At 33.6% G+C, this 14445-nt stretch overlaps 1 protein-coding gene across 3 annotated transcripts in view; it reads right to left on the bottom strand.

Annotated features, from left to right (window-relative positions):
• Nucleotides 1-2039: 2039 nt before the first annotated feature.
• Nucleotides 2040-14445, bottom strand: part of WASF1 (WASP family member 1) — a 90127-nt gene continuing 77721 nt past the window's right edge. For 2 of the 3 annotated variants that reach the window (XM_061207176.1, XM_061207175.1), the window contains 6 exons: nt 9879-10032; nt 8688-8805; nt 7035-7207; nt 5250-5429; nt 3502-4130; nt 2040-2633 (listed from right to left, as the gene is read on the bottom strand). In XM_061207176.1, coding sequence (XP_061063159.1) covers nt 2476-2633; nt 3502-4130; nt 5250-5429; nt 7035-7207; nt 8688-8805; nt 9879-10032 — 1412 coding nt within the window. In that variant the 3' untranslated portion in view covers nt 2040-2475. The remainder of the gene's footprint in view (nt 2634-3501; nt 4131-5249; nt 5430-7034; nt 7208-8687; nt 8806-9878; nt 10033-14445) is intronic. The other variant, XM_061207177.1, reaches the window with a different exon arrangement.

The raw sequence follows: 14445 nt of genomic DNA, 5'->3' as shown, positions 1-14445 counted from the left end.
ATAGTCATTACCCAGTAACTTTCATTCTCCTTAGGGTATTAAAATTAACTACTGAATGATTTGCTCCAAAAGTCTCTCAGCAAGGTAAGTTGAATACTAGACTGAAAAGTTATTTTGATTTTAAAATAAATACTACATGTATGGCCTCTTCAGCCTGTGGGCACTTTCTTATCTTCTAGGAATGTTCTGAAAAACAAACAAAAAAAACTATCATAAACTATTTAGGATATACACTGCCAGTCTTTACAACAGATCCACTTCTATTATTAAGTTTGGGACTGACATGTACACACTGCTATATTTAAAATAGACAACCAGCAAGGACCTACTGTATAGCACAGGGAACGCTGCTCGATAGTCTGCAATAACCTAAATGGGAAAAGAATTTGAAAAAGAATAGATACATGTATGTGTATAACTGAATCACTTCGCTGTACACCTGAAACTAACACAACATTTTTAATCAACTATGCTCCAATATAAAATAAAAATTAAAAAAAAAAAGACAAAAAGAAATCTTCAACCATTTCCTTTTGTATCTCCCTTAACTGCACCAATACCAGTATCATTCCCTTTTTAGTTACCTGGCCACAATTGAGCTTTACAAAAACTATCTACTAGCTACTGCCTTTTGATCATAAGCACCTTTGGAAAGACAAACTTTAAATTGTGGCACATTTTCTTGAGTTAAATTCAACAATATACAGTTTTGTAAGGTGGGAAGGAAACTCAAATGGCTATCTAATTTCTTGTTCTAGGTCTAGGCAAATCTACCTAAAAGAGCAAAAGCAAATCTTTTTATTAAAGCCACTGTGAAATGTTTTTTATGTCCAAACCGTACTGCTACTGGAGGACTTAGTTCATCATTCCTCTTCTACAAGGATTACAGATCATTAGTTAGCTACCTAAAACCCCCTCAAATTAGCAGGTTACCAATGACCTCATGTTTCAGCTATCTATTGCCACAATGCTATGCGAAATAATCCACCTCAAAACTTAGGTGTAAGACAATAAACATTTATTTTTACTCATGAATTTATAGGTCAGCTGAACAGTTCCTCTGGGCTGGGCTAATTTTAGCTAGGCTTGCTCATCTGTCTACAGTCAGCCAGCAGGTGAGCTTGCAATTGGCTCGTCTAAGTTGGCCTCACTTGGGATAGTTCTCTGCATGAGGTTTCTGAACTTCTAGCAGGCTAGGCTGAGCTTACTTTTTCCACATGCTTTTGGCCAAAACAAGTCTCAGGACACTCAGATTCAAAGGGGTTGGTAACAGAACCCATCTTTTGATGGGAGTAGCTGGGATAGAGGGATCCCTCTATTGATGGGATAGAAGGAAGGATGAAGATTACAGTCACTTTTATAGTCAAACTACCAAAGCCTCATTTACTCTTTTCTTCATACTAAATAATCCGATATTGATGCTGCTTCTCATCTATCCCTGAATCTGGACTGTGTAAACATTAACAACTAATTTTATCATTGCAAAACATAATTTCAAGAATGCTGTTAAACTGAAGTCATGATGTGCTGAAATTAGAGAGCAAGTTGAGATTTTAATTTAAGAGCATAAGGAGTTGGAAAATACTGATTTTTTGACTTTAGGAAAAAAATGACATAAAAGCTACCTTATACACTAGACAATATGAGTCTGTACAATTAAGAGGAAATTACACAGCTTAAGTAGTTTTTAAATTTTTCATTGACTATTTAGAGCCTACTTTATATTATTTGATAAACTATCAGAAAGTTTTATTCAAAGAGGTAACACCCATGAACCTTTAAAATGAACCATTTATTAAATCAGACTGTTATTCTTAACAGTTATGTAAGTTACATGGTTTATGTCAGAGTATTTCACATGGAAAATTTTTAAACTCTTATAGGCAAGCAAAATTGTACCACACAATATATAAGTAGGAAGGGGATACTGCTAAACATTCAAATAAGGCAAGTATTTTAAAACAATAAAACAATAATTAAAAATTCAAGCATTCCTGTAAGAGAATTCAATACTACAAGCTAAATGTACTTTCTGAGTGTATTCATATAAAGGCAGTGTTTCTTCTTTTAAAACGTCAGGAAATGGAATAAGGCTCATTAACAGATACAGCTGCCCTCAAGATTTTTAATCTCAGTTGCTCTCTTTAAATTAAAACTCACAAAGTGCACAATTAAGATATATCAAAAAACTGAATCAGCTACTCTAACAACAGCTGTCCATGCTTAATACTTAGTGGTTTATTTGACCAAATGATGCCTTTTCAGGGAAAAATAAAAAAAGATAAGCCACTGTAAAACATTTAGTTTGAAATGTATGCTAATATTTTTCTTAGAAATCAAAAATTATGGAGGAAAAGGGTTATCTACCTTAAGGAAAAGAAAGCAAAACACTGGAATGACCAAACATTTTCAAAGAACAAGCACCACAAAGGACATTTGCATTCGGTTTTGTAATATTTATCAATGCATTTTTTCTTACTCCAACCAATCTACTTCATCAAATTCTGAATCATCTTCTGAATCACTGTATTCCACAGCAATACGGCGGGACAGGATGGTGGCAACATCATTTTCAATGCGTTCGTGTTTAGCTTCCTGTTCACGCTGCTCTTCGACTTTTCGTAGCTGAATACCTGATATAGTAAATCCAAACCGTTCATTGTAAACCAAAATACAAAATACTAGATATTATTAGATATTATTAATCTAATAAATTCAAATACACATGAGAAATACTAACAGGAAAATAAAAAGCTAGTTCTATTAAAAAGAATTTGAAGATTTGATGAAACTTACCACATACCCCAGTGGATGTCTATAGTTTATTTAGCCATTATGGTCTATTGTGCTTCTCTACTCACCACCTCCTAAAGTTAACCAGGTGATACATTTCTTTTGTTTGTTACCTCTACGGTCAAATAAATTAAACATCGTTGAGCATATTTTCTGTGGCTTTGTTCTCCCCAGTACTTGAGGGAAAGGCACTATTATTCATTCTATACTGTTAGTGCCTGGCATATAGTAGGAAATGTTGGCTGAATAAATAAATGAATGTGACAGGTCGTTCCTGTTACTAAAGAAGGAACCTTAATCCTTTAAAGGTATTGGTAAAGCAAGTGTCACTTAACATACCATATGGACAGCCTTAACACTGAAGAAAATACCATTTTAAAAGGAGTTAATATATATATTGAATATAATATTTACAAAGGGTTTTAACTAAATTTTCTATAACATTTAAGTCTGATACTTTTAATTTCTCATTCATTCAATAAACATTTTAAGAATACCTACTAAGTATGAAAATAAAATGATTGTGACATATTTTCTTGAAAAAGACTTAAAATATAAATTGAACATAGCTTTACTTTCTAAAGACCACTTGTACAAAAACATGAGCATCTAAACTTTTATAAATGAAGAAAACATTATTGTCTCAAATATTTAGAAAGGTTCTAATGCTACCATTGCAATGTTTTTAACGGCTCTTGAGAAAATTACCTTTTCGTATTGCTTCCAGAAGTACACTTCTGGCATCACTGATTACAGGTAGGGTTGATGGGTGACGCTTTGGCTCAGAAGCAGGTATAACTTGTGATGGAGGAGATGGAGGCATTAATGGAACATGGGGACCTGGGGCAGTAGATGGAGTTGGATGTAGTGCAGAGGGAGGATGAGCAAGAGCTGCAACTGAGACAGGTGATGATGGTCGAATGCCAGGTGGAGGCAGAGGAGGCGGTGGTGGGGGCGGAGGCAGCCCCTGGACTTCTCCTTGTGGGAGTGGGTGAACTGGTACAGTCTCGCATACTGGGGCAGCTCTAGCTACCGGTGGAGAGGGCTGTACTAGAGGAGGTGCAATTGGAGGAGGAGCTGGGTGAAGAACTCCAGGGGCAATCTGAAGAGGAGCTGGAGGCGGTGGTACTGCTGGAGCTTGCAAAGCAGTGGTTGGAGGTGGAGGTGGGGGAGGTACTGGTGGGGGGGGAGTCGAAGTCATTGAAGCTCTTAATGAAGAAGTTGACAAGGCAGATGGAAGAGGTGGTGGAGGAGGTGGGGGGGTGGCGCTCACAAACACAGGTGTCCTGCCTGTAGCTGGTGACTGAGGACGATTTTCTATCAAACCTGTAGCAGAACTGAAATGATAAAGAGATTCTAGCAAGTTATTTAAAGAGAAAAAACTAACCACACAAAACATAAATGGCTACCAGTAATTATATCAAGGTAGAAGCATTAACATGTTCCTATAAAAATTAAAAATTCTTCAGCAATATTTAGAATGAAATGAGAACTAAAAGTACACTATCAAGAAAATCAATACGTGGTGCTTTGATTTATAATATTCTAAATGATCTCATCCTCTCATGCAACTTTCATATCCACTAGAGCATTTTATGCTTCCTTTGATAAATAAAATGCTCAATTTTACACTGTGATATGAGTCTTCATAATGACTCAACATTTATCATATTACAACATTTGTATTGCTATACCTGTGGCCAAAACAATACTGTATTTGTATTGAAGCTATTAAGACTCATTATATGTCATTTCAGTTAAATCAATGACAACTAATTACAAACCACAAAAGGAAATTTATGGCTCTCTTCCTTGCTGAGGATGGAACATCAAATGAGTCAGTGATATAAGATTGATCTTTTTAACTGAAAATTGTAAAGCTGATCTCTATTTCTCTATTAAAAAAATTTATAATGTGGATAACAGTGGACAAAATGGAACTTCAAAAAGCTTTACTAAAAGATTATTATGAGCAATTGCCTATTCTCTCTCAAATTCTTAGAGTATTTCCCCTAATATCAAATTAACATTTATAATCAAGTCTTTGGTTCCCACTTCTTTGTCCCTAACCACATACCAAATATTCTTAATTTTTTTTAATATATTGCAGATCATGTGCTTGATAACAAAGCTATAATAAAATGAAACACACTTTAATCTTTAAATTATTATTAGCTAAAATTTCCCAAGAGAATGTGTCAGCTCTTATCAGAGGCTGGCAAATTACGGGCCAAATCTGACCCGATCCCTGTTTTTGTAAATAAAGTTTTGTTGAAACACAAACATATTCATTTGTTTATGTATAGTCCATGGCTGCTTTCATTCAACAATGGCAGAGTTGAGTAGTTGTGACAGAAGCCATATGTCCTAAAGCCGAAAACATTTATTATATGGGCCTTTAAAGAAAAAGGTTACCAACATCTGAGATGAAACATCATGTGCTTGTTCTGACATACCTGATACAGGTGGGTATGGGTTTTGCATCTCCTGCTCCATGCACTGGTGGAGGTGGAGGTGGTTCATGTGGTCTGACTAAGACCTTTTCCTCAGCTCTCGTCAGAAGCTCACTCATCTGACTAAACGGCAAGGCAGAAAGCGAGTAAGATCCATCCATATGATCCACATATGTCTGCGGTCTAAAAAAACATATACAGTATCAGTGTATTTTTCTTGAATAATTGGTGAAGTAAAATGTTCTACATGAGATATTTAAGGTTTATCCTTTGAATGCCAATATTTTAACTACTTTAAGAAACTTCTTTCAGAAATTTATTACATTCATCCTGCTTTTAAAACACAGACTGCTGCTCACAATGCAACCTTTCCTTGCTGATTCAGGTTATTATGATGACCTTCAGTTATTTTATTATTTTATAATATAATACTAATTCTATTCACAAGGGTGAAAAGTATTACTTTCATAATCTGATAAACAAGAAAAGAAAATAACTTTTAGCCAATTGTGTTCAAAGCTATCTGCCTCTATTTAATTTTTTTCTTTACAATAAGATGCCAATGACAACAAGTTAAAATATGAAAACTGGAATTTTCTACCACCAGAACATCCGGCTGTTCTTTTGAACCTAAATGACTTCCAAGTGTCTGGTGCCCAAGGGAGATAGGTCTCCCTGATACTAGTAGCACAGAGATGGCTAACTACAATGCTTTTGTTTTTTTGCTGTTTTCAAAGGTGCTAAGGTACTCAGAAAATAGCTGAGTAACATAATAACATGTGACTTAAGTCAGATTTAAGCAAAATTTTAGATACTTTGAGCATGTGAAGACTTATAAATATTTACTGACTGTAGTGCATGCTGGAGACAAAGCTGGATTTAAAAGATGTGTACAAAGCAAGCTAGAAATTATTATATTTACACAACTGGGTCAGCTCAATACCTCAATCACTTAACAGTGATTAGAAATAAATGTCTGTCTACAGATTATTAATTTTTTAAAAAATCAGTCCTTCCAGTCTCTTTCTTTCAGTACTGCATATAGATAGTACCTTATATGTATATTACTCCTAAAATAGGCCAAAATAATTTACACTTATTATTTGAAAGTCTTAAGTTCTTTTCCATTCAAAAATCAATAACTATAAAACATATAATAATAACTATAATCAACTGTACACAAATTTCTTCACAGAGAGATGCTAGTATAATGTTTGTTAGGGTTGTATTAGTTAGATAGGGCTCCTGGCCACTGAGAAAGGAAAAGGACCTATTGCATATTTCTGCAAAAGGGGATGAGTAATTTTGTTTTGAAAGTCCTGATATATCTGAGGTGGAAGATGTGGCACAGAAAGGAAGTCAGGGGAAAGAAAAAGGAACAAAATATAACCCCCTTCCAATTCCTATTTTATATGCAGTGAACCAATAATACTTCAAAAAAAAAATCCAGACCCCATTACTCTATTATGAAATTCTAAGGCTCTGCCTGAACTACTGAGAGGGAGCTGAGACTTCATATGAAAGTTAAAACAACACCGAAGATCATCTACTCCAACCACTTCTTTCTACAGATGAGAAAACTGAAGTCCGGGTACAAAAATGACCTGCCCAAGATCAGACTTCAGTAGGCTCACAATGGTCAGGGTTTCAAAATCAACTCAATACTTATAGAACAGGGTCTGTCAATTCAACAGTTCAGGACCTAAGACTTAGACATATAGATATTAGAAATAAAGCCAGTGTTTTACCATTAATTTTGTTTAAAAAAACAAACAAAAGAAAAGAAACCTTGTTTCAAAATGAGAGGCTGGTCCATTAGCAACTTCAATATGCTTATGTAAGAGATTAGCATCATCTTCAGCCAGCTCTGGACCTTGGGCCAGCTTCTGCCATTCTCTCCGCCTGTCATGGGGTGCTCTTGGCACTTTTTCTGGTTCATGAGGACGATCTAGATTTTTCTGCTATAACAGATGTATTGAAACAAAGCCAAATGTTGAAGTACTATGTTTTTAAAAAGAGGTTATAACAATGAAAATAGAATTCTAACATCAGTATTGAAAAAGACAATGTCATCATAATATAGTAAAAGTAACACAGATATAGTTCATTTGTGCATTCAGAGTTAAATCTTAGCTAGTTTGCTTTTAATCCCACTTTCGAATGCTTTTTTAACCTTTAAATGAAATTGATGTATCAGATAAAAATAGTATGTCTACGTAATAAAACTTGAGGTCAGAAAGTCCTTTCAGATGAAAAAAGGTTCATCAACTCTGCTCCCACATTATTAGTTTTTGCTATAATGAGTGAAATTTCTACAATTAATGGCACTGCCTACCTCTAGCCAAAACCTGAAAATTTACTAAGGTTCTGTTATCTGAGAAACGACTAATTAGCTAGCCAATACATTAGAAAAAAATCCAATTACCCAATTAAACCATAATAACTGTCACTCAACAGAAAATAGGGTATTTGAAAAATAAAACAAAAAGTGATTCCAACTGTGGGAGAAAAAGTATAGAAAGAAACGAAAGGGGCCAAGCAGGTAACATACGTGAATAAAAAGAGTCAGGTATAAGATGAGGCCTGCACTGAACTAGACGGGTATGTCCATCTAAGGCATTCCAGTTCAAAAATTTAAAAACCACTGTGTTTGTTAAACAAAACTGCTTGCAAGCATAGTCTGGGCTACCAGTCACCAGTCTGCAAACTCTGGCTAGAACACTGGTACACTGTCTAGTGCAGAAAATAATAACATGTAGGCATTTTGGGGAAGAGCGGGGAGAGCAGAGATAGCTATAGGAGAAACAGAAGGATGATAAAGACAAACTTTGCCACCTTCATAATTCTGCCTAAATCCAACTTTGCTTCCTCCTTCTATATTTCTAGTTATCATTAACATGGAATAAAACAGATCCAAGTGAATTTTATTAGAAAGCAGAAAATGATAATACAGCAGACAGGTAACAGGAATTTAGTGAGACTGTTATAAGCTTTCCATTTAGGATATGCTCTGTGGTAAGAAAATATTAACTTAATCTACTTTACCAATATCTGTACAATATTCCTTTGCTCTGCTTTAGCAGAATGCCTTTCTCTTCCCTGGTCCACTTAATTCTTATTTGTTCTTCAAGATTCATTATAAGCTTTGTTGAAGTGTTTATCAGCCCCGTCCTCCCTAAAGCAGGTGCTATTTTGTGCCACTCAAACCCTCCATGCATACCTCTCTGTTAGGGGGGCACTTATCACACCATATTATAATAACCTAATTGTTCATTTGCTCCCCATTAGACTGTGATCTTTCTGTGTGGTTATAAAGACTTCAGTATTTGACCATATGGACCAAATAAAACTGTCAAAGTACAGAATTAATAAAGTTCCACATATGCAACAAATCACAAATACATGAAAACTAACTTCAATTTTTTGAATTTCTTGTAATACCTTCTGCTTCCTCTTTTCCTTCCTCTTATCCTCTGTATCTTGTAACATTTTTTCTTTCCATAGATCAAAGAAATATGAAGGATTGGTATAAAACTTCAAACCTTCTTTACCATCATCTCTGAAGTATAAAATATCAATTAAAATATACATTAGTAAGACTTAGAGAGGCAATAGGAATAGAAGTAATTTTACTAAAATTGTTTCCTCTTACATTAACAAAATATAGCATGTGTAAAAATATTGGCAAAATAAAAGAATATGCACCAATAGAACATTTCTCACAAATCAGACAGGAAACTAAGGAAAATGGAAAACCAGAAGTTTTTCAGAGTTGGTATTCATAATTTAAAGGTACAACTGGACAATTTTCATCCCTAACTTCTGCTGAATGCTAAGTTTTCTATAAGCCCTGTGGGAAATTCCAGTAATTACAAATGATTCTGCCAAAGATAAAAGCCTGAAAGGACAACAGAACAGAGAAACTATACAGGGTTTCTGCCAATACTCTAATTTACTTATCATCTTACCAAATCCAAAAAATATCACCAAATAGTCATTCTAATAGTAATAGTTATATCCAATGCCTTGCATACTGACAAATAGTTTCAAATAACTATCCAAATACCATTTTATTCAGGACACGTGTTGTGCCTCAAATCATCCATTTAACAATTCATGTGAAAGACTCCAAAGAAAGGCTGAATAAGTCCAGATTTCTTTAAATGGTAAAAAAAATTTTAAAACAGATACTACATATTCATTACACAGAAATTTAATGCAAAGATCAAGAGTAGACAAGAACCAGAAAAAAACAATATTTATTTTATTAATGTGGTGGGATTTTGAACTCTATTTTTTCTTTTCCATCTAATTAGAAGTTAAATTAAAAAGACAATAACAACTCCTTGTCTCTTCATATTCATGTTTGCCATTGGCTTTTCTTAAAAACACTTGTCAAAACAACTCCTTTGAGTAAGTCTTGTTTTTTGTATGCCCAAACCTTGGGAACTCACCTAGTGAATAAAGCAAAGGTTTTCTAAAGGTGGTGGATAAGGAGGGTTCTCTGCACTGGTCAGGAGACCAGTGAAATAAAAAATGTTTGGGGATTTAGCATTTAAAGGTAGACTGCTACATATCTGAACTTGAAGTCTGAAATAAATAACCGGCCTTCTTACTTATTAGTGTACTGACCTGTAAGGAGTGAGTATATTGAGAGGTGGAGGCTGTTCACAAACATCGTACGTCTCCTGCAATGGAACAGGCAAAGTCCTGCGGTCGAAAAGCTGCTGATCTTGAACTGTAGAACTTCGGAAAGCTTTTCTCATGGTTATATCTTGCAAAGACACTAAAACAAAAATCCAAAATGTATTGTTTTATTTTACTAAGATGATTTAACATAAGGACAAATTCATATACCGTATTTGTTTAAAAGTCAGAAGGTCGTGACTGTTAGTGGCTTATGAATCAGGAACCATATTTTAAATGTTCTATCACTATATGTCACATCATTTTGTGCTTTATTTTCCCAATTAGATGGATTTTAATGCAACCTCTGATTTCTCAGGCTCTAATGACACCTGAAGCATATGCTACATTTCCCATCAAATGCACCTTTTCCTTTTCTCTCCTTGCCATCCCCAGCCCCCACCAAACTACATTTTCCTCTTTTTTTTCTATAATCTTTTTTCCATCTCCCTTTATTACTTTTATTTAGCTTATACCAATAACACTGAAGGAATTACTTAGTTATCAGTGGCATTCTGGGCTAAACGCACTATTGCCTTCTATGCTTTAGAGACTATAAGTATGATACATGGACTATAAAGTTAAAACAAACTTATTGTAAAGAAAACTAAGTTTTCAAGTACTGGGCAATCTGTGCTGTTGTCTATTTCACTTATCTTTTATCTTGTTCTATAAGGATCTCCAATTAACTACAAGTTCTTGAAGACTGAGGCTATCTTGTCCATTAGTTTCTCCAATAAGTTATTAACACAGCCCCATCATACATATGAGGATTTAAAATAACTTCATTTGCTCAGTTTCTTTTGGACTGTGCAGCATGTTAAAATATTTACCAAAATACTAGATTTTTAACTCTTAGAGTGATTTCTTGATATTAAAAAATTAGGTGATTTTTTTACATATTTAATATGGCTTTTAGTACAAATGCCTTATACCATAGAAAGGTCAGTACTAAATAATCATAACAATTCTTAAATTATTTTTCTCCCTAAAATAGTATCTCTTTCATCCTTACAAATAAAATTCACTCAACATGAATGTTTGGGTCTATGAAATAAGTGGAGCAATGAGGCTGGCTATGCAATAGCCACAACATGACTGCATTCCCAGCAATTCCACTTCTACCTGACTTGTAACACACTTAAAAACACCAAAATAAAATTCAGAGAAGGAAAAAGGTTTTTTTCCCACTATCACTAAAGAGTAGTATGAGAGATACTTAGTGAGTATAAACTATAGTGCTAGACGCTTTCACTAATTTTTACTTAAGCTTTATAACAATTTAATGGGATAGGAATTACTATCCCATTTTTAAATATAAGAAAATAGAAAATATTATATAACTGGCCCAAGGTAAAATGGTAAACAAGCAGTAGTGCCAGAACAGAAAACGCAGATCTGTCTGCCTTTGAGGCTAATCTCTCTGCCACAATACCACACGCTGTTCCTCTGGCTCCTATCAGAAGTGGCCTCTGTTTTCTGCAATCAAAATGGATCAATTTTTGCTACCCTCTACCCCACTTATTAACCGTAAGTATGAAACCTAGTGTTTGATCTCCCAAAACTGTCTTAGTAAAGGATATAAAGAACATGTAAAGTAATAAGCATTTTTCTATCTTCAGCTCCTCTCATTTATCATTTCTCTCATTTGTTAACAGGCCAATGTGACAAAGCCCCTTCCAGTTGCCAACAATGACATCTGATATTACTTAGTGTTATATAACACAGTAAGTCAGCACAATATGTTTGTAAACATAACTGAATTAAAGATAATGGTACAGATCTTTGTTTAAAGACTCAGTTTTTTACCCTTTCTAAATTACTGTTACTTACTATTTAATGGTAATTAAAAACCCCAAAATATTGATATTACATTCTGTAATTTATTATTCTACTCATAATGTTATTTTATGTGAACTTTAACTGAGTTAAAAAATCTAGGTTAAATAACTTTGAAAATTCCTCTATTCAACATCCCCATGACAATTTCAAATTAAGTAGTTCAACTTTTAGATTCTGAATTCTTCCCCAATGCTCTATATAATTTTAAAGGAAACTGAATAATTCCAATAGTTGTTGGCACATTAAGAATTTTTTTAAACACTTAAACACATCTTAAGTTATTTACTAGTACCTGTATTTTCATTTTCAATTTTAATGGGAATGCTAAAATATCTGTTAAAATATAACAGTATTTTCAAACTAAATATTAATTTTTATTTCTGTTACATAAAAGAACATAAAAGAACTGCCTGTATATTTCTATATTTTTAGATGAAATGTACTTGTAACTTACATGTTTAAATTATTTAAAAAAGAAATTTTGGATATAAATGACATATTTGAAAGTATGGCCATAAAATTTTTTTTAATATTAGCAATGATTTTTATCTCAAGAATTTCATGACGTATAACAATATACATTGTATACATTATATGTTATAATACACACAAACATGTTTCAAGGGATACCACTAGGAAACACAACCCACAGAATGAGAGAAAATCTTTGCAAATCATAAGATTTGGGACTTGGATCCAGAATATATATAGAATTTGCATAACTCAACAATAAAAAGAAAAATAATCCAAATTAAAAATGGGAAAAGGATCTGAACAGATATTTCTCCAAAGAAGATACACAAATGGCCAGTAAGTCACTTAAACCCTGTTTTGTTTTCTTTTTTTTAAGTTGGATTATTATTCTTTTTATTAATTTGTTTTTTTTTTTTTTTTACATTTATACATCACTGTGAATTACATTTGACTGTAGCTTTATTAAAGGAAGAAACATATTTTAACTATCTATTTCTGTTAGATTTTTGGTACAATGTAAAGTCAGGTTATAGATCCAGCCCTTTGCACAAATAGAATCATTTCTGTTTTAGTTGCTTTTAACTGAACTAGTTGCAGTTGTCAACATTTAAAAACAAGAGGTATGAGATAAAAATCTAGATATCTGGCTTCTTGGACAAAAGAAAGATCTGGCATGACTAGACTGATTTTTACCTCATTTCATGTCACCCACATGCCAACAATCTGCTCCCTGTTTTGTACACAGTCTCTCAAAATTGCGCACTTGGTCCACTTCACTCAGAGTAACCTGGGTGTAAATCCTGGTTTTAAGTCCTAGCTCCACCACTTTCCTGCTTGGAGACTTGACTCTAAGTGGCTTATAAGCCATGAGAAGATGCTCAACATCATTAGTCATCAGGCAAATGCCAATACATTCTACAAAATGAACCAATATTGAAAACATTATGCTTAGAAATGAAAGAAGCCAGTCACAAAAGACCATATATTGTATGATTCCATTTATATGAAATGTCCAGAATAGGCAAATCCATAGAGACAGAAAGTAGATTAGTGATTGCTGGAGGCTATGGAGAGAGGGAGATGGGAAGTAACTACTGTTGGATATAGGGTTTCTTTTTGGGGTGAGGAAAATGTTCTAAAACTGACTGTGGTGAGAGTTGCATAACTCTGTGAGAATACTAAAAACCACTGAATCATACACTTTAACTTTAGACGAGTTAATTGTAGGGTGTATGAAATATATTTCAATAAAGCTGTTTTTTTGTTTTTTTCTTTTTAAGTACTGTTTGGCTTTTTCTCATATCCAGACCTATGAGTTTATATCTTTGCATGTAGAGGAAACTTAGCATAGTAAGTACTCACCTCTCCTTATTCAGGCATTAAATTAAGTTATGCCAGAAGTTGGTTCAATCACTAAAACAGCCATCATTATATTCTACCTTTTGCTTTTTCCAGTGATATCCTTTAATATTTTTATTGTTCAAGTTTAGATCTATTACGTAACTTACATTTATAATAAAAATGTTATTCCACAAAAAATATTTTGAACAGAGGATTATAAGAGATTCACATTAAATAATACTCTAGGGTAGATAAGTGAAAATTATGTTCTTAGTAGTTTCACTTCTCTGTTAAAAAATAAACAAACAAAACAGTAAGAGGCATTTGAGAAACATCACCACTCAATGTATTCTATCAAGGCATGAAATGTTTTACCACTACCATTATTTCAGCCTGTAATGTGGTTTTTTTAACCTAATATCCCTAGTTTAATATCTCAGCATAGAACACTTTTGTCCTATACACTGGCAATTTGGGAACTTTTTTTTTTTGGAAATGTTCATTTAAATTGGGAAGTAACATTTAAATAACGAGATTAGATTCTAGCAGTTTAGCAATATGTACACACAAAAGCATATTAAAAGGAAGTGCATTCTTAAAGAATCAAACCTAAGAATTTCAGGTAATTTTCAAATAATTTTTATTTCTAAGACAAAAGTATACAAACAAATTATAAGGCAGAAAAGAGAAAGAAAATGGAGGAAGAGTCTGGCCAAAGAAATTTTATGTCAAAAAATGAAGAGCTATTTAATATACAAAAAGAAGAGGTACAAAAGGAAAAAAAGAGTAGAAAACCCAGGAGACTCATGCTAATGGCATTTATACATAAGCCACCAATCTATTACAACATGTACAA

This window comes from Eubalaena glacialis, chromosome 12, assembly GCF_028564815.1.
Source record: "Eubalaena glacialis isolate mEubGla1 chromosome 12, mEubGla1.1.hap2.+ XY, whole genome shotgun sequence".
NCBI lineage: Eukaryota > Metazoa > Chordata > Mammalia > Artiodactyla > Balaenidae > Eubalaena > Eubalaena glacialis.
Note: the sequence above shows the minus strand (reverse complement) of the source record. Positions and strands in the feature narration are given on the sequence as shown.